The following is a 26,474-nucleotide window of genomic DNA, read 5'->3' on the forward strand; positions in this document are numbered from 1 at the left end:
ATCTGGCTCAACTTTTATTATTTTTTAATAAGATTTGTTTATTTATTTGAAAGTTAACAGAGAAGGTGAGAGAACGAGACCATCCATCTGCTGGTTCACTCCCCACATGGCTGGGTCAGGCCAAAGCCACGAGCCAGGAGGCTCTTCCAGGTCTTCCACGTGGGTAGCAGGGATTCAGAACACTTGAGCCATCTTCTGCAGCTTTTCCCAGGCCATCGGCAGGGAGCTAGATCAGAGGTGGAGCAGCTGGGACATGAACCAGCATCCATATGGAATCTGGCATTGTAGGCAGTGGCTTAACCCGCTAGGCCACAATGCCAGCCCCAGAGCTGGCTCACTTTAAACTATGAATCTATTCTTTTCAAAAATCATCACTAGGAACTGTTACAAATTTGTTCCTTAAAGTAACTTTTTGGTAGAAACACTTTACTCAGCAAACAAGGCAGCAACATGCTTTGCTTTTTGCTTTTTAAAAATTTTTTTTTAAGATTTATTTACTTATTTTAAAGGCAGAGTTACAGAGAGGCAGAGAGAGAGAGAAGTCTTCCATCCACCAGTTCACTCCCCTAACAGCTACATAGCCAGAGCTGGGCCTATTTGGAGCCAGGAGCTTCTTCCGGGTCTCCCACACAAGTGCAGGGGCCCAGGGACCTGGAGCATCTCCCGCTGTTTTCCCAGGCCATAGCAAAGAGCTAGATCAGAAGTAGAGCAGCTGGGACTCAAACTGGTGCCGACCTGGGATGCTGGCACTGCAGGTGGTGGCTTTACCCGCCATGCTACAGCGCTGGACCCTGATTTTGAATTTGAAGGCTTTGTCTTCTGTGCCCTGGAGGTCAGGTCATGGACCTCCAGGGGACAGGTGGTACATTTGCTTCCCATGTCCCTTGCTCAGCAGTACCTTGTTCCTCAAAGGCTAAACTCTTCTGATTTTTGGTATTTGACAGTTGGGTAGAAGAGTTTGCATGTGATAAATACAGAGCCACTGTGTTTAGGTCCTTGAACCGAAATGTTGTAATAAAAGCAGAAGGTTCATGGAAATCTAACCATTAAAAATGACCTAGGAGTTTTGAGTCATATGTTAAATGTAGGGTTTGTTTTTGTTGTTGTTTTTTGTTTTTTCTTTCTTTTTGAAACTGATGTCTCTGTTAGCAGTTAGCAGCTAAAGAAAACACACCATCACTGTGGGGAACAGTTGAGTTATGCCCAACAACGGGAGTCTCCCCTGCAGTGAGAAAGAATGAGTACACACAGCAGAGTAGGTGACTCTCAAAATCATTAAGAAAAAGGGTACATACCGTGTGATTCCATTCATGCACGGTCCGGAGTAGGCAAACTAGTGTCTCGACAGAAAGCCCTGCAGGGTTACCAGGTGTCAAGAGGGAGCTGTTTAAAATAAGAAGGCAGTATATACAGTTTCTCACCTGTGTGACTGGCAAGCACCCAAAAGTTTGCTTCATACTTTGTGAAGCTGTGGGATTGCAGGACACACACACTGCAGGTGGAAAAGCAGATCTGCATCCAAGGCAACAGCACATTTTCCCTTGTGACCCAGCAGCCCTGCAAGAAACCAGCAAAGAAGTAAAGCAGCACTGTGCTCCACGTTAATTCCCTGTCCCATTGGTGCTACTGCACAGGACACGAATGTCCTTCCCTGGGGTCCCAGCCCTGAGGCAGGATGAGGAAGGCCTGTTGGTGGTGAGGGCCAGGGCAGAGTAAATTGTACAGTGCAAATACATGCTTGCTTTCCTTTTCCTTAAAACACTAGTTAGGAAAAATAAGCGAAGTGGTTGTTAGGGAAGAGGGCGCAAGATTGGGAGTGCGACTGAATACCCAAAGTGACACCTTGGGGAAATCATGTATGTTTTACGTATTTCCAAACTGAATTTCTGAAGCCAATCCCTGAAACTGAAAAATCAAATCTGAAGTGATTGTAATTCCCTCGCATTGGGTTCCACAGACAGAGACAAGAATTTGGAAGGAGATCGTGGGCCATCAGCTGGAAGAATGGAGGTAAGATAGGCAACAAAAGGGGTCCAGATGTGTGGGGGCAGCTCCCCCTGCGCAGCTCGGGCTCATGCGTTTCCTAGGTGGGGCTGCGTCCAGAGACTGACGCCTGGCAGCCTCCACCTGCTCATCCTGCACTGCTGCCCCCAGGTGAAGCCCTTGGGCAAAGGGTGATGCACGGGAAAGGCCTCCGGCGTGCGTTGTGTCAGAGACCTCGGGAGACAAGTCGTGCATCACAGTGGCTTCAGAGGGATTTAAATACACCAGACCTCCACATGTGTGTGGGTGTGTGCATGTCCACACACATGGGGGCCTGACTCGTTTTACAGGCATTTGCCGAGGGCTGGTATGTGCCAAAGACGAGGTGAAGCGGCACATGCACTGTGGAACGCTGCAGGGATGCTGGGCATTTTCGAATTAGCTGAGAGAATCAGACCAAAGGAAAGACTGGCCCAGTCCTTGGATACGGGAAGTGATTAACATTAAGGAAGGGAGCAGGGAGTGTTGTCTTTCAGTTACTTTCTCAGCTCCTGGAAGGCTTAGCACAGCGCTGGTCTGGAGAGAACTGAACCTGCGGTAGGCGAGGCCATAGCACTGCAGGGAGATGGTGCTCTCCTGGCACACAGCGTCTTCAGTGCTGCCGGGCCTCTGGGAGGCAGGGCTCAGGCAGTGGCCTCCGCAGTGGCACAGGAGTGTGGAGACTGCGCAGGCAAGGTCATTTCTCAGGTGCACTGGGCCTCCCCCAGACTTGAGATTCCATGGAGGCCAGGGTTGACGGGAAGGAACTGAAGCTATGCCATCCGGATGAGTCAGGACTTGGTTTTCTGGACTCACCCCGTTTGTACATTTTACGTCGATACACACGGGTGGTATTTTTCTAAGCAAATTTCATGGTAATTTATCTCCCTTTTAAAGTTTAGCCTCGCTGCCACTACGGTGTGGGAAAAGCACAGAGAGATCTGGCTGCATGTCTTCCTGCCTGTTCGACTGTAGACAGCTCCCTTAGCCCCTGAGCCACGGCTTCCGTCAAATACGGGCGAGAGCCTGGCACGGGGGATCAGAGGCAGAGCGAGGGCGTGACCCACCCGCGAATTCAGGACGAGGGCTGTGGGTGTGGGGCCTCTGTCCCTGATAGTGACTCGCCGAGGTTTCCCTGTATTGGGAAACCCACCAATGGGGTTGGAAAATCGTAGTTGTTAACATCTGCAGTGCGGGAGGCTGAGGCGGCCTCAAGCCACAGGTCAGCCGCGCGGGAGGCTCCACAAGTGACGGGATTCTTGGAGAAAACCAGGAGTCGCTAGGTCCTCACCTCAGGAGAGCTTGCAGCGGCTTGCAGACCTTAGACGAACGCCAACGGCGCAGACCATCGTTAAGACGCCAGGAAGAGAAAACTGGGGCAGAGCTCGGCGGCCGCGCTGAATAATACATCAGGGCCATGGAGCCCGCCCGGCCAGGCCCCCGCCGGCCCCGCAGCACTAGGCGAAGCCCGGGAACCGCACCCGCTGACCCCGGGCCCCGCAGCAGGGCCTGAACCCGACGGCACAGCCCGGCGCGGCTGGGAGCAACACCCAGGCGTCAGCCGCCCCACGCCCAGCGGTTCCCAGCGTGGAACCCGCGCCCGGCGCTGCGCACTGCGGGGCTGCGTGGCCGCCGCGAGAGGCCCAGGGGCGCCCAGGCGGGCAGGCAGGCGCCGGGCGGTTCCCTGCACGGGCAGCCTGACCCACACCAGGAAGCCCTGCGCGGGAGGCGGGAACAGTTCACAAGAATGCAGGCGGGGCCACATCGTGCTCGACGAACACCGGCCACCAGCCGCTCCCGCTTCATCCCCGCATCGCCCCCCGGACACTCGGGAAGCACGTCCCGCACTGCGCACGCGCGGAACTCCTTCTTTTCCCAGGCGTCCGGCCGTTGCCCGGCAACGGAGCGACAAGGGGCTCCACCACACCGAGCCGCGTGACCCGGAGATACGTACTTCCTGTGTTCCCGGAAGTGGCGCGTACGAGCAACGCCCACCGGAAGCGGAGCCGCCCCGAGTCGTTCGCGTTGCAGCCGGCGCCTCAGCCCAGTATCTTTTCGGCTGATGGCCGCCTACTCCTACCGCCCCGGCCCCGGGGCCGGCCCCGGACCTGCTGCGGGCGCGGCGCTACCGGACCAGAGCTTCCTGTGGAACGTCTTCCAGAGGTGAGGCCTCCCGAAGGGCAGCGTCCACCGCGGAAGCCTCAGGGTCGCCCCCTCCGAGTCCTGGTCGGCCTCGCCCCCGCCCCGGGCCGCCACGAAGTCGGTTTTGCGAGCGGGTTCCCGCCCTCCCGAGGGCCTCCCGGGGAGGGTCACACCGGGGACTGCTGCGGGGCTCCAAGATGGCAGCGGCGCCGGCGCCTCGGTCCTGCCGTCCGCCGAGCGCCTCAGGGCCCGGCGCGACCTGACTGTCCGAGAGCTTTCCTGCTGGCGCTCCCGGGCGGGACGGAGGAGCTGGGGGCGGGGGCCGGTGATTCAGCCTCTCGGGCAAGTCCGGGCTCGGACCTGGGCGGTTTGCTTGGCCCCGGTGGAGGCGAGGAGCGCGGCGAGCCGAGGGTCAGCTGGGGACGTCGCGGGTCGCCAGCTTTCCGGGTCTCTGTTCTTGCAGGGTCGATAAAGACCGGAGCGGGGTCATCTCGGACAACGAGCTTCAGCAGGCGCTGTCCAACGGTGAGTGGGGCCTGGGTCGGCGCCGCCCAAGCCCGCTGGGTCGCAGCGAAGGACGTCCTTTCAAGACCAAGTTACTGTTGGTGTGCGTAGTGGGGGTGTTGTCGCGTGACTTCCTGGTATAACCCAGGAAACCATAGGTGAGGTTAAAATTACAGCCAAGGCAGTTTTAATCGGGTGCAGACGAGATATGCAAACCTGGGTACACAGGTTCATCCTGCGTGGGAGGTGGACTGTGGCTTTTAGGAAGAGAAGGGGGCCCGCAGCTGAGGGCTCTGGGGACGTGGGCAGGGCCAGTGGTTGGAAAGGGTGGCAAGTCGATATCCAGGTCAGGAGGCAGACGGACCGCTCAGCAGTTCTCGCACCTTCGAAGTCAGTGTTAGATTCTGGAAAACTTCATGTCGTGGTGTCCCGGGGCAGCCTCTGAGATGCCGGCAAGTCTGAGGCTCGGGAAAGGGTTCTTGTCCTTTTTGACTGCCCTGTGGCCATTTTGAGTTGTGGTTCCGCTGGTTTTCACTGGTTGTTGCTCCAGGAGCCCTGCTGAGCCAGCAGGATAGCTGTGTGTGGAAACGGAAGTAGAAGCTAGGGTTCAGAAAGGCACGTTAGTGCTGCCAGCAGAAGTCCTTCAGGTACGTTGACAGTCTTGCGTTTCTTAGGTAACTGAATCCTAGTGATTTCTGGAAGGGTTGTCAGGCAGCACTGGCAGGTAGTTGAAGGGTTAGGGGCAGGTCTGTAGCTCTCTGGTGGGAGTGTGGCCACTACAGGAACCGCTGCAGCTCCAGGGCTGAATTCTGGGGAAGCAGCTGGGAATGTTGGGCACAGGCAGTGGGGTTGTGGAGATGGGACGGACAGTGGCGGCCATGATGCGTTGGGGCTCTCCATAGACTTAGATGCTTGTTGGTTTCCACATGGTTAACCCTCAGTAGTGGTGCTAGAGACGCTGTACTTGGTGAGATGCCTGCCTGTGTCACCTTGTCAGGTACAGTGGCGTTTTCTGAAAGCTGCATTAGCTTGTCTTTCCAGAGTTGCCACTGAAGCTAGGAAAAGAGTCGCTTTGAAGATGTGAGGAAAATATTGAAAGGTTCACGCTTATTAGTGGAAAGCAGTGTGATATTGGAGGACACTGGATGAGTGAGTGGGCAACACTGACTGCTAGACACTGGCTCACGGTGTTGGGGCCAGAGTCAAAGGAGAACCCTGTACCGTGGCACATACTAGGCATTGGGTGTTGATTTCTGACGACTTGCATTTCAGAGTAGCACATGTACCTGTGGATCCAGCATTCCGCCTCAGGATCGTTGGGCCCAGGGAGCTGGTGTGGTGTTTCTCATGCATTTATGTAGATTGTTTCCAGGAAACTAGGAAATTCCCTAACCCCTGCCATGATTGTTGTGTTGTTCATCTTTTTTGTTATTGTTTTAAGATTTATTTATTTGAAAGGTAAAGTGACCAAGAGGGAGAGACACAGAGAAGAGAGATCTTCCATCCACTGGTTCAGTCCCAAATGGCTGCAACAGCCAAGGCTGGGTCCTGCCTAAGCCAGGAGCTGGGAGCTCCACCCAAGTCTCCCACGTGGGTGGCCGGGGCTCAAGCACTTGGGCCATCATCTGCCTTCCCAGGCATATTGGCAGGAAGCTGTATTAGAAGGGGAGCATCTAGGACTCGGAAAAGTGCTCTTGTGGGAGACACTGGCAAAGCAAGCAGTGGCTTAACTCCCTGCGCCGCAGTGCTGGTCCCTGCTGTGTCTTCTTGATTTCTCTTGTCTGGCCATTACTAGACTCTGCTTGTCTTTGGTTTGTATCTCCAGTGCTTGATTTACCCTCAGGGGAGGCAAAGGACAGGCTCACAGAGAGCTGTTGGGAGAACAGGACTCCAACAGGCTACAGTTTGCCAAATCCTGGCTTAAAGCTTTATTGGTATTGATCAAAATGGTTTTATTGTCAATCCTACTGTAACTGGTCAGATGACCACGGGGTTACAATAGTTGCCACAATGGTAAGGGCCACACATAGTGCCTACTTCAGAGACACCCTTGTCAGTGGTTTCCAGTGAGTCAGAATAGGTTTGTGATCCATTTAAATAGTTTCCTTTTTTGATCAGTTGCTTGAATTTTTGAGAATATTGAGGAGGTTCAGGTTTTTTTTATTTAGGATTTATTTTATTTATTTGAAAGGCAGAGTTACAGAGAGAGGTAGAGCCAGAGAGAGAGAGAAGTCCTCCATTCTGCTGGTTCACTCCCCAAATAACCTCAATAGCCAGAGCCAAGCTGATCCGAAGCCAGGAGCCAGGAGCTTCTTCCCGGTCTCCCACACGGGTGCAGGGGCCCAAGGACTTGGGCCATCTTCCACTGCTTTCCCAGGCTATAACGGAGAGCTGGATGGGAAGTGGAGCAGCCGGACGCAAACCAGTGCTCATATGGGATGTCGGCATTGCAGGCTGGGACTTTAACCCACTGCACTGCAGTGCCAACCCCAAGGTTCAGGTTTTTTGTGAAGCTTTCTTTACTGGGGGTGGTGGTCAGACACTTGCCTTGATGAGCATGACAGCTTATTTTGCCCTAAGGATTGCAGTCTGCCTGGGTTCAAGTCCTCCTCCACCAGTTGGGATAACTTGGCTTCCGGCAAACACTTGAACCTCTGGGTCTCAGTGTGCTCACAGTTACCAGGAGGGTAAAGCCAGGGAATGCAAGTTCGTGTGCTTCACAGATGCCAGCACACAGCACACACTCAGTAGCTGTTAGCTGTGTCTGTCAGTGGCTAGGAACCCAGCCCAGGCCTTTGGTGGTTTCTGCTTCCCAAACACCGAAACGTGGGCATGGTGCTGGGCACTTTACAGCCCTAGCCTGTGGTCAGCATTGCTGTTGGAGCCCTGGGCTGAGCCCATCCTGTCCTGACCTGTCTTCAGGCTGTGTTGTTCTCACCAGGCACCCCAGTGCTGCTCCTCCTTTGTGGTGGAATGAGAAGGCCATGCCAAGATGGCCACTGGCAATGGCGCCTGCCTGGCAACAAGCTGTGATTGGTTAGGGCATAAACCGCCCTTGCCCAGATTGGCTGCCTCGGCTATATAAGCTGCTGCACCAACTGAAATAGACGAGTCTGCGGACTGCTCTCCTCTGGCCTGCTTTCCCCGACTCCCGGGGTCTGTGTGGTGACTGCGTGCCTCTTGCCACCACTGTGCTCCTCCTCTCAGAACGAATCCACAGCAACACTCGTTCTGGTTGCTGAGGCAGGTGGCAGCTGGAGGATCTGCCAGGGGCTCTTCAGTCTCTGCCAGGAGCCTGTGTGGGGTGGATTTTAACAGAGTTTCCTCAAGGGTTCTGAGTTCAGCTTTCCCCAGAAACTTTGAAACCAATACTTGGCTTAACCCAAAGTCGTAAGTGTGTGGGAATCATCTTATGGTGGCCCCAAAGAGTGACTTCTCTGAATTTGCCCTGTGGGATTCCCTCAGCTGTTGCTGAGTGTGAGAAGGTGCGGTGAATCCTGAGGGAGACCAACCCCTGGAGCAGCCCTCAGAAAAGGCACCTCCCACTGCTCCCTGGAGGTGGGGCCGCCTGTACCCAAGGAGCTGGGAGCCGGTTCTGTCTGCCTGTGTCTACAGCCTCCTAACGATTACTGCTTCATATCAGCTGCTAAAATGTAGTTAATGTGTGGCTCATTGGTAAAAGGGACTTAGTCTTGAGACGTAATCTTCTGACTAGCCCGAAACTCCTACTTTGTTTTCTTCTTCCATCTTGTTACTTTTCTTCCAGCCTCCATGATTTAAATTTGCCTTGTTTTGCTGAGCCGTGAATATCTGTGTTTCTGGAAGGAGGCAGTGACATGTCTGTCCATCTCCTCAGCCTCACAGAGCAGCAGATGATGCATTGCTGATGCTCTATGTGTTGAGTTACTTGTGGTACCATCACGTTGCAGAACTGGGGTTTGAATCCAGGTGTCTGGTTCACCATGAATTCTCCCAGGCTCTTCTGTAGCTGTTTTCCTCGCCCAGGCTCTTCTGTAGTTGTTTTCCTCGCATTTGGGCATTCATTCTGAGTCCCTGGTATTTTCCCTCCTGTCTGCCTGTTGGGATCACCCGAAGGCTTCAGTTAAACCATTCTTGACCGCAAAGTGCCCGGGCCCTCTCCCCACTCACTTGGTTGGGTTCTGCTCCCCTCCTGCCATTCACCCTGCAAGCTGAGGCCCCTCTCCTCAAGATGGAGCGCTGTTCTTGCCTCGGACAGGTGCAGCCCTTCTCTGGTGCTCACTGTCTAAAATTTCCAATTCTAGTTGTTCTCCTAAGAGTGGGCTTCTGTTTGGATGGAATTAAATCATTAGGCTGCATCAGGACATTTAACTAATGAACTTAGGGAAGGGCAGGGTTTCTCACTTGCGTCGGTCTGTGCTTCTGAGGGCACTCTGTTTAGTCTGCCTGAAGCTGTGCTGGAGAGTGTGCACACTGGGCCCTCGGCAGGACTTGTGTGCGCAGCTGAGGCTCTGGAACTGGCTGCCATCAAAGTGTGAGGGAGACAGAAGTGGGCTTTCTCTTGCCTCTTTGAAATAACATGCCACAAACTGTATTGAATTTGGTAGTCTTTTTTTAATCACTTTAGCATTATTTCTTAAAATTGTGAGAAATTAATGTTTCTTAAGCCTCTGTGCTTCTGAAGTAGTTTTTTTTTTTTTTTTTTTTTTTTTAAGATTTATTTATTGCAGAGTTACAGAGAGGCAGAGAGAGAGTGAGAGAGAGAAGTCTTCCATCTGCTGGTTCACTCCCCAGATGGCCGCAATGGCTGGAGCTGTGCTGATCTGAAACCAGGAGCTTCTTCCAGGTCTCCCATACGGATGCAGGGGCCCAAGGACTTGGGTCATCTTCACTGCTTTCCCAGGTCATAGCAGAGAGCTGGATCGGAAGTGGAGCAGCTGGGACTGGAACTGGCGCCCATATGGGATGCCTGCACTGCAGGTGGTGGCTTTACCTGCTACACCACAGCACTGGCTGCTCTGAAGCGGTTTTGTCTTAATATAGTGATACATTTTGGGAGACTTTTCTTTTTTAGATTTTATTTATTTATTTGATAGGTAGAGTTACAGACAGTGAGCGGGAGAGGCAGAGAGAAAGGCCCCTCTTCCCCTGGTTCACTTCCCAGATGGCCTCAACAGTCAGAGCTGCACCAATCCAAAGCCAGGAGCCAGGCGCCCCTTCCAGGTTTCCCACGTGAGTGCAGGGGCCTAAGGACTTGGGCCGTCTTCTGCTGCTTTCCCAGGCCACAACAGAGAGCTGGATTGGAAGAGGAACAGCCGGGACTAGAACCGGCACCCATATGGGATGCCAGCACTGCACCATGGCGCTGGCCCCTGGTAGACTTTTTTTTTTAACAGTACCTAAAAAAAATCAATATTGACAGTCATTCGAAGTTGTTTTATCAGGAGTCCCAGCTTCTGGGGACCTTCCGTTAAAAAGAACCAGAGTATTGCTCTGCGTTCCCTGCTTCCCTGCAGGCTTGTCCCCTTGTACGGGAGGGCGTGTGGGACCACGACCTTGCTGGCTCCTGAGTTTGGAGCATGGGATGCTCTGCCTTGTGCTGCTTTGCTGTGCTGATGGGAGTTCGATCGGATGCCTGCTTTTCCTCTGGATGGCTGACCTCCGGGAAAAGCCCAGGACCCCAGGCTCAAGAGAGCTTGGCGGGAGCACTGGTGCCTCAGCTCCTGGTGGAGGAGTCCTTTGCTGGGAGAGGACCAGGGACTCGCATACCTGGTGGCCCACTGCTTCTGTGACCAGTGGTGGCCATGGTGCTCCCATCACTGAGCCTGAGGGTGACCTTAGGGACCTCAGTACAGCCTGTTAACACCTGCTCTTCCCAGAAGCTCACCTGGCCAGAGTGCCAAAGAGAAATAACAAGGGTCAGGCTTTGTGGACATGGCTTTGCTCACAAGTTACTCTATGACCTTGGGCAGGTCACAGCTTGTCTGTCTCAGTTTCACTGGATGTAAAAGGAGGATGAGGGCTGGCGCCACGGCTCACTAGGCTAATCCTCCGCCTGCGGCACCGGCACCCCGGGTTCTAGTCCCGGTTGGGGCGCTGGTTCTGTCCCGGTTGCTCCTCTTCCAGTCCAGCTCTCTGCTGTGGCCCGGGAAGGCAGTGGAGGATGGCCCAAGTGCTTGGGTCCTGCACCCACATGGGAGACCAGGAGGAAGCTCCTGGCTCCTGGTTTGGATCGGCGCAGCGCGCCAGCCGTAGCAACCACTTTGGGAGTGAACCAATGGAAGGAAGACCTTTCTCTCTCCCTGTCACTGTCTAACTCTGCCTGTCAAAAAAAAAAAAAAAAAAAAGAGGATGAGTGGAAGATTGTGCCCTCACCAACTTTGGGCACCAGATTCTGCTGCTCCTTCTTGGGACCCAGACTCGGGCCCTGTGCAGGCTGGGAAAATAGTTTCACTCTTAGAGACTTGGATGGCTTCTGCTCCTCATGAACAGAAATGCTACAGTGACTTGATGAAAGCTTGGTAAAGTTTCTACAGTGGATTTACCAGCTCAGGGGGCTAAGCCTTGTCAGTGCCGTTGATCAGCACGTCCGTTGCTTTCAGGAAGTCTCTATTTCCAGTCATGGCCATCTGGAGCTGTGATACAAATTGCCTGGTAAAATATGGGCTTTTGTTGAATGTGAAGAGGTCTAGGGACTGGCACTGTGGCGTAGTGGATTAAAGCCCTGCCCTGCAGTGCCGGCATCCCATATGGGCGCCGATTCAAGTGCCACCTGCTCCACTTCTGATGCAGCTCTCTGCTCTGGCCTGGGAAAGCAGTAGAAAATGGTCCAAGTCCTTGGGCCTCTGCATCCGTGTGGGAGACCCTGGCTTCGGATTGGCACAGCTCCAGCCAATGCAGCCAACTGGGGAGTGAACCAGTGGATGGAAGACCTCTCTCTCTCTCTGTAACTCTGCCTTTCAAGTAAATAAATAAATATTTTTATTTTTTTAAAGAGGTCCACAGAGCTGGCATGCCCGTGTGTTACGTACCAGGTCTGTGCCCTGAGCTTCTGGAGCCCCATGCAGCTCTTCTCCAGTGCAGAAAGCCAGGAGTCCCAGAGGAAGAGATTGCGAACAGGGGGTGGGGGACCACGGTTCTCCCTCGCAGACCCCACGGGGGGTGGGGGACCACGGTTCTCCCTCGCAGACCCCACAGGGGGTGGGGGGACCACGGTTCTCCCTCGCAGACCCCACAAGCCGGGGTCTCATCTGTGCAGTGCTGGTGACTGTACCACTCACCACAGCCTTCATTAACCAGAATGTCAGTTTCTGGTTAACAGGGCATACTTTGAAGAAAGAACACAAAACAGTAGCAGGAAATGAAATGGGTTATCTTTCCCTTTCACAAGGGGGTAGATAGAAATTTCTAACCGCTTGGGTGCATGAGGTTTAAGTGTCAAAAACACCAAAATCCTATAGAGATGCAGGCCGGTCCTTACAGTGTGCTTCTGATGCCTTTAGTGCTGTCCCCGAATTGTGGGTGGAAAAGTTAAGTCTGCACAACTTTTGTGTTTACCTGTTTCCTTTAGTTCCTTGAGATGCAGTGGAGGCAATAGGGGCAGTGAACTTTTTTTTTTTTTTTTTTTGACAGGCAGAGTTAGACAGTGAGAGAGAGAGAGACAGAGAGAAAGGTCTTCCTTCCATTGGTTCACCCCCCAAATGGCTGCTATGGCTGGTGCATTGCGCCGATCTGAAGCCAGGAGCCAGGTGCCTCCTCCTGGTCTCCCATGCGGGTGCAGGGCCCAAGCACTTGGGCCATTCTCCACTGCCTTCCCAGGCCACAGCAGAGAGCTGGACTGGAAGATGAGCAGCCAAGACAACCCAGCGCCCCAACCGGAACTAGAACTTGGGGTGCTGGCGCTGCAGGTGGAGGATTAGCCTAGTGAGCCGCGGTGCCGGCCAAGTATTTATTTCTAAGTAAAAGGCTGACAGGAAGCCTAGAAGATTGGTTATTGGGGAAAGCAGGTTGGGCTGTTGGAATCTGGGACTGGCCCAGAAATTCTGAGATGGGAGGCCCATGAAGGGTGTGGAAAGCCCTGTGTTCTTGTGTACTTTGGGTGAGCTCTGTGATACATGGCTTGTCTGTGTCATAGGGTGCTGTCTTGCAGAGAGCATTTTTATGCACTGCTTAGGGTCTAATGTAACCAACATTTAGGTGTCTACACGTGGTGGTGGTGCCGCTCATTGTGGGTCACTGGGCTTTGGGGTTAATCTGGGAACAGCCTGAGGACTGGCACCTCTGCCTCCTTTCCCTCTTGAGCCTCAGATGCTCCCCATCGTCCCCAGAGTACTCAAGAGAACTGTGGGCCGCTGTCTCGGTCCCCTCCCCAGAGTACTCGAGAGACCTGTGGGCCACTGTCTCGGTCCCCTCCCCAGAGTACTTAGAGACCTGTGGGCCGCTGTCTCGGTCCCCTCCCCAGAGTATTTAGAGACCTGTGGGCCGCTGTCTCGGTCCCCTCCCCAGAGTACTCGAGAGACCTGTGGGCCGCTGTCTCGGTCCCCTCCCCAGAGTACTCGAAAGACCTGTGGGCCGCTGTCTCGGTCCCCTCCCCAGAGTACTCGAGAGACCTGTGGGCCGCTGTCTCGGTCCCCTCCCCAGAGTATTTAGAGACCTGTGGGCCGCTGTCTCGGTCCCCTCCCCAGAGTATTTAGAGACCTGTGGGCCGCTGTCTCGGTCCCCTCCCCAGAGTATTGAGAGACCTGTGGGCCACTGTCTCGGTCCCCTCCCCAGAGTATTTAGAGACCTGTGGGCCGCTGTCTCGGTCCCCCTCCCCTGAGCCACAGCCCTCAGGGACAAGCCATCTCTGCACACACCTGTACCTGTGTGGCAACATTCCTTCAACATTGTGGACCTGAATGCTTGCAGGGAGCCCAGCCTCTCAGGGACCCTCTGCTTGGCTTGGGTAGGCCACATCTGTGCTCTAAGGACCTCTCCCTACTGTGGGAATGCAGTGCACCTCCTGATCAGTCATCAAGGCTGTTAGCTGCTGTTACCGGGTGTTCTTTCTTTGTCACTGTGACTAGCAGCCACCCTATAAGAAAAGCACAAAGCCTGAAACCGAACTCGGGAGCTCACTGGTGGTTTGAACCACTGAATAAGCTTCAGGTTTTTGTTGTTGTTTAGAGGCAGAGTTACAGACAGTGAGAGCGCAGAGAGAGAGGTCTTCCATCTGCTGGTTCACTCCCCAAAATGGCCGCAACGGAGCTTCTGGGTCTCCTATGTGGGTGCAGGGACCCAAGGACTTGGGCCATCTGCTGCTGCTTTCCTAGGCCATAGCAGAGAGCTGCATTGGAAGTGGAGCAGCCAGGACTAGAACCGGCGCCCATATGGGATGCTGGTGCTGCAAGTAGAGGATTAACCTACTGCTGCACAGTGCCGGCCCTGGGCTTGAGCTTTGATTTTTCGTCCAGGCTGTCTTTTCAGCACACTGCTTGTGTCCTCCCTGTGTCACTGGACTTAGAGCTCATCAGCCCTGTTACTTGCTGAGAGCATCACAGGGCAGCGCCCCATGGAGAGGTTAGGTCAGCTGTCCTGCTCTGCAAACACTCTGGCTCCTCTCTGGGGAGAGCAGGGAAAGGAGGCCGCGTCTCGACAGCCAGAGGACGGAGTGTTGGAGGAGATGGGTGGAGTAGGTTCTGGTCTCCGCGCAAGAAAGCATTCAGACGTGAGCCAGAGAGCAGTGGTAAGCAAGGTAGCAAGATTTACTGGGGGGTAAGGCATCCGTCAGAACGGATGGGACAGAATCCAAGAGAGTGTGCCCGGTCAGGCTGGGGAAAGCAGGTCACATGGTTAAATGGTGAGAATACACCTGGCAGGCCTAGCGGGCGGCTCAGCAGAGTGAGCGCTGAGCATGCAGTCCGTGTTCACACTGGGCTTACAAGGGAAAAGCTCTTCCCACCGTTTCTCCTACCCTTCTCCTCCTCCTCCAGGACGAAGGGTTTGCTGAGTGTGAATTAGGAAAAATTCCTCCCAGGGATTCACTGCTCAGTGCTGTCAGACTGGGGCCTCACCTGGCGCCTGGGCAGAGGAGCTCCCCCAGGGTCCTGCCTTGGAGGAATGCTGTGGAGGTTTGGTTGCTCCATGTCGTCAAGCCAGGAACCCATGTGTGCTCAGGAGAGAGGATTCTCCTGGGAACTTCCCTTGGGGGAAGGGCTGAGACGGCCTGGAGAGAACTGCGGTCTGGGCAGGACTTCGAAGTGTAAAATCCTGGGCTGCTTCCAGGGTAAGCTCCTGCACATGCCTTGTTTTCCTCAAGCCCCTCTCACACACACATAGGTTAGTTTCTAACTTCCTGCCTGACAGGAGGACTTGCTGTGGTGGATTGGCTGCTGGAGCTGGGGTCTGAGGGGTTAGATGGGGTTCTCTTCAGGTGTGAACACTACTGGTCAGCACACAGCAGGAAGAAGCGGGAAGGGAAGCCCATGTAGATCTGGGTGAGCAAGTGCTGCTCCTGTGCCTAGACAGTTTTCTGTAATGCTGATGTTTTCTTTCTTTGTTTCTTTTTTTTCTTTTTTCCTTCCCTCCGTTGGTTCACCCCCCAAAATGGCCGCTACGGCTGGTGCATTGCGCCGGTTGAAGCCAGGAGCCAGGTGCCTCCTCCTGGTCTCCCATGTGGGTGCAGGGCCCAAGCACTTGGGCATCCTCCACTGCCTTCCCAGGCCACAGCAGAGAGCTGGCCTGGAAGAGGAGCAACTGGGACAGAATCCGGCACCCCAGCTGGGACTAGAACCCGGAGTGCTGGTGCCGCAGGCGGAGGATTAGCTAGTGCGCCGTGGCGCCAGCCAATGCTGATGCTTTCTAACACTTTTCTGTACACACTGCGGCCCAGTCTTCCCCTAAACTTCTGTGAAGCCTGCACAAGATATTCCTGCAGCCTGGAGGTCTGTGTGGTTTAACAGATGCTTAGCTGGTGTGATGTGCAGTGGACAGACAGGTGCCCTGGCTTCTGTGGGGTGGTGCGCGCTCACTGTGGCCTCCCAAGAGGAATGGAGCAGGCACTTGGGCAGAGCAGCTGGGCTTAACTTTTGGGCAGGGGGCTCCAGACCCTAGGGAAAGCTTCCTGAAGAAGGTGCAAATAGGATGGGGTGCAGGCTGTGTATTTTTGAGGAGACACGGCTCAAGTTGAGGAAAAGCTAAACTGAGCAGCCATGGTACTTGGTAGGAGTCATGTGAGCCCAGTGTGACAGGGAAGGAAGGGCTGTGGAGGTGAAGGGATTCTGTCTGCTGGCCAGAAACAAGAGGATGACTGTGACTGCCTTGCTTCGTGTGAGCTCAGGTGGCCCAGGAAGATGGTGTGTTTCTATACAAGTGGGCTGGGAAGAGCCACTCACTTCTCCCCCTTTAAAAACAAAAATTCTTAGCTTTTTAGCGCATGTGAAAGTCTTAGGCATGAGGATGAGCGAGTGTAGCGTCACCATGCACACAGCTCTCAGGGCTGTATCCTGGGAGTCGTGGCGACTCCCATGCTGCAGGCCATGGTGATAAGGGTGAAACCAGGTGCCGCCTTCTCAACTTACCTGGTAGCTGCATGCCTGGAAAGTTCGGTGTGTGTGAAGGTAATATAAAACCATTTTTTGTTATGTCTTAAACAAAGGTGAACTTCTGGCCTAATTACAGTTTTGAATATCTGGCGGAACACCTGACCCCAGAGTGCTTACGGCCCCTCCCTGTGGCCATGGCAACCAAAACAGCTCCCAGAGGTCCCTATGAAATGATTTAATTCCTGTTGTTTGCTGTTTCAGGCACATGGACTCCATTTAACCCAGTGACTGTCAGGTCGATCATATGTGAGTATCTGGCCTGGGGGCTGTGGCTTGTGCATGGCTTCGTGGCTCCCTCCTGGAGTGCCAGTGAGTCGGGCATTGAACACTTGCATTCTCCCTCCCAGCTCTGCCCCTCTCTTCTACGTGTTTGTGTGTGTGCTTTCGTGTGCTTTTTATTTCCAGTGTACTGCTTAACCCATCCTTTCCGTTTCTAATTCTAAAGGTTGTATATGTATGAAAGTTCTAAATTACTATTTGCTGATTCTCAAGTCTTTCTTGTGTGTGTGTGTGTGTGTGGTTTCTTACCACTTGTTCATTTCATAGTCTTTTAGATTTCAAATAAGTTTTTTTTAATTGAATAATATTCTGTGTATGTGTGTGAGAGAGAGAGAGTACATCCAAAAATTTGAAGTGGAATTAAAAGAGAGAGTACAGAGCTCCTTTGGAATCCATGCATAGTTTTCTCCTAAGGTACGTTTCCATGAACTTTTGGGAAGACCCCTTGCACAGTATTCGCTTCGTGTTGTGTTTCTGATCCCTGAATGAAGTCCTGGGGAGGGTGCTCCACATGTCGTTACTGTTGCTGCTGAATTTAAGATTCAAGTTCTTTATGATGAGTGCTTTCCTTGATATTTTCTTAATTTTTGTTTTTCTTCACCAGCCCTTGTGGAGATGTACTCCTTACACATTCCCTTGTTACTGAGTCTTGGGCTCAGTGCTGTCACTTCCCATGTCCCTTGTTTCTCAGAGGGGCTGCTCTTGCTTCACCCCTGTCTTCCTGCGCCTTTTTAGCCTTGTGAGGATCCCCTTACTTTCTTGTGAGCTCAGCAGTGCAGCGGAGCCCGAGTGCCTGGCCACATCACACCGTCGCAGTAATTCACAGTGCAAGGTGGAAGAGGCTGGGCCGTTAGTGCTGGGACAGATGCTGGCAGACGCAGGTGCCCAGGAGCTCTCTGCCCAGGTGGCTGTGTGTGGGCAAGTGAGGCTGGCCGCCTCCCAGCACACTCCACACTTGGTACCCTCTCTGCACAGTCCTTGTCTTGACGAATGACGTGGAAGGCAGCCTGTGACTGCAGGCCTGACTGACGGCTGGAGGAGAGGCCGGTGCTGTGTCCCACACGAGCTTCCGTTATGTGAAGTGTCAGTGGATAGTAGGTCACCGACCCCGCCGAGAGCACCGGATTACAGTCCTGTGTTTTACTGCTTGTGAGGAGACCAGTTGCCTGCCATCCTCTTTGTAGCAACAATTGAAGCTAAGTTGTTAGGTTGTTTTTTTTTTTTTAAGATTTATTTTATTTATTTGAAAGGCAAAGTTACAGAGCGAGAGAGAGAGAGAGATCTTCCATCTGCTGCTTCACTCCCCAAGTGGCCACAGCCGTCAGAGCTGGGCCAGGCTGAAGCCAGGACCTTCATCCCTGTCTCTCATGTGGGTGCAAGGGCCCAAGCACTTGGGCCATCTTCCACTGCTTTCCCAGGCCATTAGTAGGGAGCTGGTAGGGAAGTGGAGCAGCTGGGACTCAAACCAGCGCCCATATGGGATGCCAATGCCAGCCCCTCAAACTGAGTTTTTCATATTTTGCAATCACATGCAAATGTAAGGGTTTTTTTAATATTTGGACTTGCAATTAGACTGATTTTCTTTTTAAATGAAAACCAAGTCTTATTTAATCTAAAGCTAGTGAGACAGTAGCCGAGGGTCTTTCTTTCTGATTGAAGTGGGCTTCCACTGATGTGGTCGGGTCCTGTGAGCCCCCACCAGGGATGTGGGTGCCCTGGAGAGGGAGGAGCGGGTCTGGCACAGGGTTAGGAGAGTCAGGTCAAGCCATCGGGCTGCTCTGCCCCTGGTTTCTTGTCTAAAGCAGAACACACTTCAGTGGAAACTGTTGCTTTCACTTTGAGTCTGTTGGCTTGTTCTGCTGGCGTTTTGCTTCACGCTGCAGTGTGCGTTCTAACAGTGGGTGATGGGACCGTTCAGACGTTTGTGAACCAGCACTAGCAATTAGCAGGCTGGGCTCCATGCTGGCTTCCTAAAGGACCTGGGTCCCCTGGAAGCTGGGAGTGGGTTTCTGGGGTTGGATCTCTGGCTATGAAATGTGGCAGTCGGCCTGATGTGCACTGCTGGTGTCTCTTTTGTCTTAGCCATGTTTGACAGAGAGAACAAGGCAGGCGTGAACTTCAGCGAGTTCACAGGCGTGTGGAAGTACATCACCGACTGGCAGAACGTGTTCCGCACCTACGACAGGGACAACTCGGGGATGATCGACAAGAACGAGCTCAAGCAGGCACTCTCAGGTTTTGGTAATTCGCTTGTCTGTTGTGTGACATTGGTAATTCACTTGTGTGTTGTGTAGCACGTTTCTTTTTGGAACTCGGAGCCGTTGAAGGTTCTTTTTTACTGTGTTCAAATGACTGATTTTTTTTAACCTAGTCTGTGTAAAATTTCTGGTGTTTTTTTTTTTTTTTTGTGCAGGTTCATATTTTGGTATATTTATATCATGAAGGCTTACATTTTGACGTGGAGATTTTGTGCAGTTTTTCATCCAGAATGAGATAAGCGCTATGCAGATTGTCTGTCTTTTGTGAACTGGAGTGGTTTCATGCACAAAACTGAGAATGTGGCTTTTGAAATGATTTAAGGTGGTGTGGGGTACCTTATACTTCACGTTACATCAAAACGCAAAGAGGAGACAGTGGAGTCACCCACAGGCACAGTTGTGCAAGTCAGCAGGTTTCTCCGTCCGTCCAGCCGTGGGCCTTGGATGGGGGACTGGAGAAAGAGTGTGCACCCATTCTCAGCTGCTTCCAGCACACGTGTGCTGGCTGAGCGTGTGTGTGTGCACGTGAACACACACGAGGCCTGGGCCTGTAGCCGCGTGCCGTGCTTCCCGGGCGTGTTCATAGCATCCGTCCAGAGTGCTTCGAGGGCCTGGCAGGGCGAGTCAGGCCTGACAGGAAGCTGGGGTTTTTATTTACGAAGGAAAACTGACCAAAGCAGAAGCTACACCAGGATTCCAGTTTGGGGTTAACCTAGCACTGTTTCATCTGGCCATGAAACAAAACCTGTGTTTTACTCAACAGACTGCTTCTAGTAAGCGCTTTCTACGAAAAAAGGGGAAAGTTAGATCATGATCTAATGCAGTGTCGTTGTTCTGAGTCTGAGTGTTCATGTGGCCTCTGCCCTCTTCCTGGCCCCTCCCAGTACACTCTCTTCACTTCTCCTCTCCTTTTCTTTCCTGTGAGCTGTCCATAGAGTGAGTCAGGGCCCCTTCTAGAGCTCCCCAGCTGTGGGCCAGGATTCGGGGCGGGGTGGGGTCAGAGGGATAGATCTAAATTGGAACTTGGAATACATCTGACCTTGCTGGCCTTAGCTGGGGACACTGGACGGAGCCTGGGCATACTTCTGTCCCCTGGGACAGGAACTTCCATGGAGAGTCATCCTGGGACTATTGTCAGGTGACCCTGGGCCTGTCACCTGGAGCACTGAGGATCAGCACAATGACCATTGGGTCCTTGGCGTGCACGATCTAAACACTAACACAGAGAATGCCCATCAGGCCCTGTGTGTCCTCATCAGACTGATGACATTCTAGAAAGCTCCACGCAGTGGCAGAATCCCTCAGGAGTCCAAAGCAGCTCTTCTTGTCCTGGCCATCACCCCTTTCACCAAAAGGAACGTTGTCATCCTTTTTGCATATTGTTCTGGAAAGTTTGACCTGTCAGGAAGTCAACCTCAGAAGCAAACATTGCACTCCCTGCCGTTCTGTCTTTCTGACATTTTGGGGTCCTGTCTTCTACTCAGCTTGCCAGGAAGGGGGTGAGGCAGCCATCACTCATTGGAGGCCCCCAAGCTTAGGCCACAGCATGCCTTGAGCACTCTGGAAGGTGTTATGTACCTGTTGGTGTGTTTGAGTCTTTATCAGTAAAATGATTAAGTGCTCCTACAGGTAATTAACTGTGAAATTCACTCAGACGATAGGTGCACATGTCCCTGCAAAGATTCCTCCAAGACTGAAAGCCAGCAGACATATTCTGGCACCTGCATCTTGTCTCCTGAGCCAGTGAGGACTAGTCGGTGCCACAGGGGGAGGTGACAGGAAGGCCAAGGACAAGCGTGTTCCCGTTTGGAGTGGCCCCAGGTGTCCGTGCAAGTCTGGTGCTGCAGAGCTGTCTCCCTGCCGGAGACCTTCTCAGTAAATCTGAAATAATTGAAACATTCTGGGACCTCTCGGAGGTTCTGGACTTTGTGGGGGCCAGCCGACTCTGGTATCAGACGCTCTCCCTGCCTTCGGTGGGGGAGACTGCACCATCTTCCCTCTGTGATGCAGTGCGTGACCTAGCGCACTTTTCACATCCAAAACCCAGGAGAAAAGGAGTGTCAAAGATTACCGGGTGCCAGAAGCCCGGTCTGGCTCTGCCGTGGGTGCTTTCCCTGGGCACAGCCCTGAATGGCCGTGGTTAATTAAGATACGTGGCCTTTGCTTTCATCACAGCATGGCTCACGTCACGCCTCCTCCCTTGCAGGGAGGTGGATGGTGCTGATCTTTGAGGGGGTCACCTTCCCAGTCTGGAGGTGCACGCGGATTGCAGAATGACTTGTTTAGGTTTCAGAGGGAGTTGAATGAATTTGCGGTTTTATCCCCACCTGGCTCTACGTTGTGGGCTGTCCTGAGGCTTGGAGTCTTGGGTGGGAGAGCCGTCTACCTGTCCTGGTCTGCTCCTAACTCTGATTTTCCTCTTTAAGGCTACCGGCTCTCTGACCAGTTCCATGACATCCTCATTCGAAAGTTTGACCGACAAGGACGGGGGCAGATCGCGTTTGATGACTTCATCCAGGGCTGCATCGTCCTGCAGGTGAACAGGAAGCCGTGTGGGCGCTGGAGGGGGGACTGTCAGAGCGGTGCGCCTGACCCTCAGTGCAAGGAACTGAGTTAGGCATGTGTAGAGTTGGCGTTTGGAGCTCATATAGGTCTCACCTTTGGAGAAGTAACTGGTTCTGTTCATAGATGTGTAGACAGCATTGTTTCTCTCCCCTGGAAATACAGAGCAGTCCATTCAGAAGAGACTCTACTACTCCATCTCGGAGTCACACACATACACGGTGGTGTTCTGTATTTTTACAAAAAGCTTCCAGTCTGAGAACACGGACAAAGAATCACTGTGTTCTGGCCTCTGGAGCCCCCCATCACTCACTGATGGTCAGTGAGGAAACCAAGGCAGAGAGCTTGAAGGGCTGCTGAGGGATGCTAAAACAGAGCAGGACCAATGGAACTCGCCCAGATATTCCTTTTGCAGCCCCTGCTGGTGTTCAGAGATCAGGGTCCATGGTTCAGGCTTTGGGCTTGTACGTTGATAAACCCTCATATATCTTTCAAAATGTTGCAATAACAGCATCCAGCAAAAACGGTAGCAGAGACATCAGTGTGGCCCCACCTGTGGTTCTGAAGCAGCTCCCATGTGTGGGAGCACATGTGTTTCTGTGAGCATCCTGTCCTAGAAGTCAGCCCTCCTGGTGCAAATCCAAGTCCAGGCCGCGTCTTGCTGGCCTTGGAATCCATTCAGAGATGTGAACAGCATGAAGTGTTTAGGTGTAATTTGGAGTTTTAGAAAACATTCTCATATTTCCTTTCTGTTTAAAATGATAAACCAGTAAAAGCAGATCTTCTCTGATTTGGCCTGTGCAGCACTTCTGGGTTTCTCTACAGATGACTTTGGATCCATCATCCATTCTTGAGTGATTGCTGGAGAACTGTCTGCTTCAAGCCCCTAGAGTAGGGACAGTCTGGGTGCATTCCTGCCTCTCTGGACTCCTGTGCCATTCTCTGCTTTAGAATTCCGATGGACGGGGTCTGGATTGCTGTAGTGCTGGGATTTTCATGGACATTAGCAGTTGGGGTACTGACACCTTCCAGGCCCCTGTCTTCTAGCCTTCTCATGGAGAAAAAGGCTTTTAAACAACTGTTTGTTTTCATGTTATTTAAAAGGCAGCACTAGTTCACTCCCCAGATAAAGCCAGGAGCCTGGAAGTCTATCTGGTTCTCCCATGAGACTGGCAGGGACTCTAGTACCTGAGCTATTGCTGCTGCCTCCCAGGGTGTGCGTTAGCAGGACGCTGGATTGGAGGTAAAGGAGCTGGGACTAGTGAGCCAGGCACTGCAGTGTAGGATGCAGGCATCCCGAGCAGAGATTAAAAACTGAACCAGAGGTGCCAGCACCGTGGTGTAGCCGGTAAAACTGCCGACTGCAGTGCCAGCATCCCATGTGGGTGCTAGTTCAAGTCCTGGCTGCTCCACTTCTGATCCAGCTCCCAGCTAATGCACCTGGGAAAGCGACAGTGATGGCCTAAGTCCTTGGGCCCCCACCCCATGTGGAAGACCTGGAAGAAGCTCCTGGCTCCTGGCTTCAGATTGGCCCAGCTCCATTAATTGAAGCCATTTGGGGAGTGAACCAGCAAATGGAAGACCCTTCTCTCTCTCCCTCTCCCTCTCTCTCTCTCTCTCTGCCTCTTTGTAACTCTGTGTTTCAAATGAATAAATAAATCTTTAAAAACAAACAAACAAACAAAAAGAATCAAATGCCTACCTCCCAAAAGACCTCTTGAAAATTATTTTTAAAAAAATAATCTGGGGGCCGGCACTGTGGCGCAGCGGGTTAACACCCTGGCCTGAAGCACTAGCATCCCATATGAGCGCCAGTTCAAGACCTGGCTGCTCCACTTCCAATCCAGCTCTCTGCTATGGCCTGGGAAAACAGTAGAAGATGGCCCAAGTGCTTGGGCCCCTGCACCCACATGGGAGACCCAGAAGAAGCTCCTGGCTCCTGGCTTCAGATCGGTGGAACTCTGGCCATTGTGGCCAATTGGGGAGTGAACCAGTGGATGGAAGACCTCTCTCTCTCTCTCTCCCTCCCTCCCTCCCTCCCTCCCTCTCCCTCTCCCTCTCCCTCTCCCTCTCCCTCTCCCTCTCCCTCTCCCTCCCTCTCTCTCTCTGCCTCCCTTCCTCCCTTCCTCCCTCTCTCCCTCTCTCTCCCTCTCTCTCCCTCTCTCCCTCTCTCCCTGCCTGCCTGCCTCTCCTCTCTCTCTGTAACTCTTTCAAATAATAATCTGGGGGCTGGCACTGTGCTATAGTGGGTAAAGCCACTGCTGGCATCCTGTATAGGCACCGGTTCGAGACTGGCTGCTCCACTTCCAATCCAGCTCTCTGCTGTGGCCTAGGTGAACAGTAGAAGACCCAAGTGCTTTGGTCCCTGCACCCGCCTGGGAGACCTAGAAGAAGCCCCTGGCTCCTAGCTTCGGATTGGCTGAGCTCCAGCCATTGTAGCCATTTGGGAAGTGAACCAGTAGATGGAAGATCTCTCTCTGCCTCTGACTCTCTGTAACTCTGCCTTTCAAATAAATAAATAAATCTTAAAATCTTTGAAAACTGGCCAGCGCTGCAGCTCACTTGGCTAATCCTCCACCTGCGGCGCCGGCACCCCGGGTTCTAGTCCCGGTTGGGGTGCTGGATTCTGTCCCGGTTGCTCCTCTTCCAGTCCAGCTCTCTGCTGTGGCCCAGGAAGGCAGTGGAGGATGGCCCAGGTGCTTGGGCCCTACACCCGCATGGGAGACCAGGAAGAGGCACCTGGCTCCTGGCTTTGGATCAGTGCAGCATGCCAGCTGTGGTAGCCATTTGGTGGGTGAACCAACGGAAAAAGGAGGATCTTTCTCTTTCTCTCTCTCACTCTCTCACTGTCTAACTCTACCTGTCCCAAAAAAAAAAAAAAAAAAAAAGAAAACTTACAGAAATCTTAGGAAAAAGTACAAATGAAGTATAAAGAAAGGATAATTACCAACTATTCTCTAAGCCACAATTAACTAGTGAGTAGCTAGCAGGGGACCCTCATCCCCTGCTGCCTCCCAGGGTCTGGATTATCACAAAGCTGGAATCAGAAATTGGAGCCAGGAATTGAACCCAGACACTCCAGTGTGAGATACAGGTGTCCTAACACTTGCTGAACGCCTGCTTCCTGCTGTGTTTGTATGGTTGTACATTGCTTAGCAGTGTAGATGTCAGATGGCTTTGTCACAGTGTGAACATCAGAGTGTACACACAGGCCTAGGTGGCACGGCCTGGACTGTGGTGTAGCCACCTTGCCATGTGCTGCCCCTCACTGACTAGGACAGTGTCTGTAGCAGATGCTGCTGTCTGCTGATCATGGCTGACATGGCTCCTCCCTCGGGTCCTGATGTGCATGGGCTGCTCTGTTGCATAGAACTGTGTTGTGCCTGTTTTCTCTTGTTACTAAAATTCTTCAGAGCATTTTGCAGGTACTCCACTCCAAGTCTGCCATCTAGAAGTGGCCCCCAGCCCTCCCTGTTCCAAATTGTGGGTGGCATGGGTCCACAGCCTGGCCGGACATGGGATGAGGGAGAGAGAGACCCTGAGCCCTCCATGCTGGATTTCCACTGTGCTGGGCCCTGGGTCCAGGGCCAGAGCCACAGAGCTGTCCCAGGTCCCACCACCCCCACCCCCACCCCCGCTCACCCCTCCCCGCAGAGCAGAGAGGAGCTTGTTGGGGAAGAGCTTTCCACAGGAATGATCTTAAGAGTGGAAGGGAGGTGGGCCAGCGCTGCAGCTCACTTGGCCAATCCTCCGCCTGTGGCACCGGCTCCCTGGGTTCTAGTCCCGGTTGGGGCGCCAGATTCTGTCCCAGTTGCTCCTCTTCCAGCCCAGCTCTCTGCTGTGGCCCAGGAGTACAGTGGAAGATGGCCCAAGTGCTTGGGCCCTGCACCCGCATGGGAGACCAGGAGAAGGCACTTGGATACTGGCTTCGGATCGGCGCAGCGCACCATGCCACCATAGCGGCCACTTCGGGGGTGAACCAACAGAAGGAAGACCTTTCTCTCTGTCTCACTCTCTCTCTCACTGTCTAACTCTGCCTGTCAAAACAAACAAAAAAGTGGAAGGGAGGGCCAGGCTCAGCCCATTCAGGAGACCAAGGCCTCACAGGGTCTGTAGCTGAGCTGGGCCTGCCCCACCTTTGGTGTCCAGGGTGGAAGTTCCAATGTGTGGGGTATCAGGGATACCCGACCTGAGCCTGCCTGTGCTGGTCTCCATCACCAGATTCCCTGCAGGAGATGATTTGCCTGTTCCTCAGTGTCCCTTACCTCGTGTGCCTGTTCCCTCTGTTTAGTCAGTACCACGTTCTGAATGCTGTTGCTTTCTGTTTTTCCCAGAGGTTGACGGATATATTCCGACGCTACGATACGGATCAGGATGGCTGGATTCAGGTGTCTTATGAACAGTACCTTTCCATGGTCTTCAGTATCGTATAACCATCAGCCCGGGACTACAGAAGAAAGACTGAAAATGCCAAATCTCTTAACTTTAATGGAATGGAACACCGATGTTCGATTTTATATAATTAATATTGGGGGACCTGGTTGTACATATGTGGATAGCTGATTCATGTTTTTGCAGTTTTAACAATATTGTAATGCAAACTGCAGCTGTCATAGTATCATTATGATGCAAACGTTGGGTTTGGTGACAGTTTAATTGTGCCACAGGTAAAAATGTAATAATGTATCAGGAATTCTGCTTGCAAAAAATGCATCATGTGCTTCTCTAGATCGCTTCAGTTCTACAGTGAAAATGCTTTTATTAGCCAATAGGAACTGTAAAATAATACAGAACTTGCACAGGCTTTTCATGTGCCTTACTTTTTAAAGAGGAGTTTGTTATATTTGTTGGAATATGCAACATACACAATAAAGTCGATGGTCCAGACATGGACGCCTTCAGCTGTTCATCAGAGATCCATGCCTGTGTCTCCGTCCTCCCAGGCCTGACCCTGACGTTCACCATCCGCTTGCACAGGACACCTTTGAATTGGTCTTCTGCGGCCCAGCATGCTGTGTTCTGTTACAAGAGTGGGTTTAAATTCTGTTAAACTTCTCTGCCTGGACGAACAACTGCAGTGTCCACATCTGTTACGTGATTGAACCGTGCTGTGCCTTGTCGTCTTAATTACAGTTTTTGTTTTGTT

General features: G+C 52.8%; 1 protein-coding gene across 2 annotated transcripts; it reads left to right on the plus strand.

The window, feature by feature from the left end:
- Positions 1-4,014: 4,014 nt before the first annotated feature.
- On the plus strand, positions 4,015-26,474 carry PDCD6 (programmed cell death 6). Of its 2 annotated transcripts, none has more exons than XM_062211797.1 (6): positions 4,015-4,185; positions 4,628-4,689; positions 16,431-16,475; positions 18,591-18,743; positions 21,193-21,302; positions 25,663-26,474. In XM_062211797.1, the coding sequence occupies exons 1-6, from the start codon at positions 4,085-4,087 to the stop codon at positions 25,759-25,761; spliced, it is 570 nt and encodes a 189-aa protein (XP_062067781.1). In that variant the 5' UTR covers positions 4,015-4,084; the 3' UTR covers positions 25,762-26,474. The 2 variants fall into 2 exon arrangements, with proteins under 2 accessions (XP_062067781.1, XP_062067780.1); XM_062211796.1 differs by having other exon boundaries at positions 4,016-4,185; positions 18,591-18,749.

This window comes from Lepus europaeus, chromosome 15, assembly GCF_033115175.1.
Source record: "Lepus europaeus isolate LE1 chromosome 15, mLepTim1.pri, whole genome shotgun sequence".
Classification (NCBI taxonomy): Eukaryota; Metazoa; Chordata; class Mammalia; order Lagomorpha; family Leporidae; genus Lepus; species Lepus europaeus.

Coding starts and splice junctions, on each gene's coding strand:
- PDCD6 (XM_062211796.1), top strand. CDS start 4,085: ATGGCCGCCTACTCCTACCGCCCCGGCCCCGGGGCCGGCCCCGGACCT. Junction 4,690..16,430: donor TCAGCAGGCGCTGTCCAACG/GTGAGTGGGGCC, acceptor TTGCTGTTTCAG/GCACATGGACTCCATTTAAC. Junction 16,476..18,590: donor GACTGTCAGGTCGATCATAT/GTGAGTATCTGG, acceptor CTTTTGTCTTAG/CCATGTTTGACAGAGAGAAC.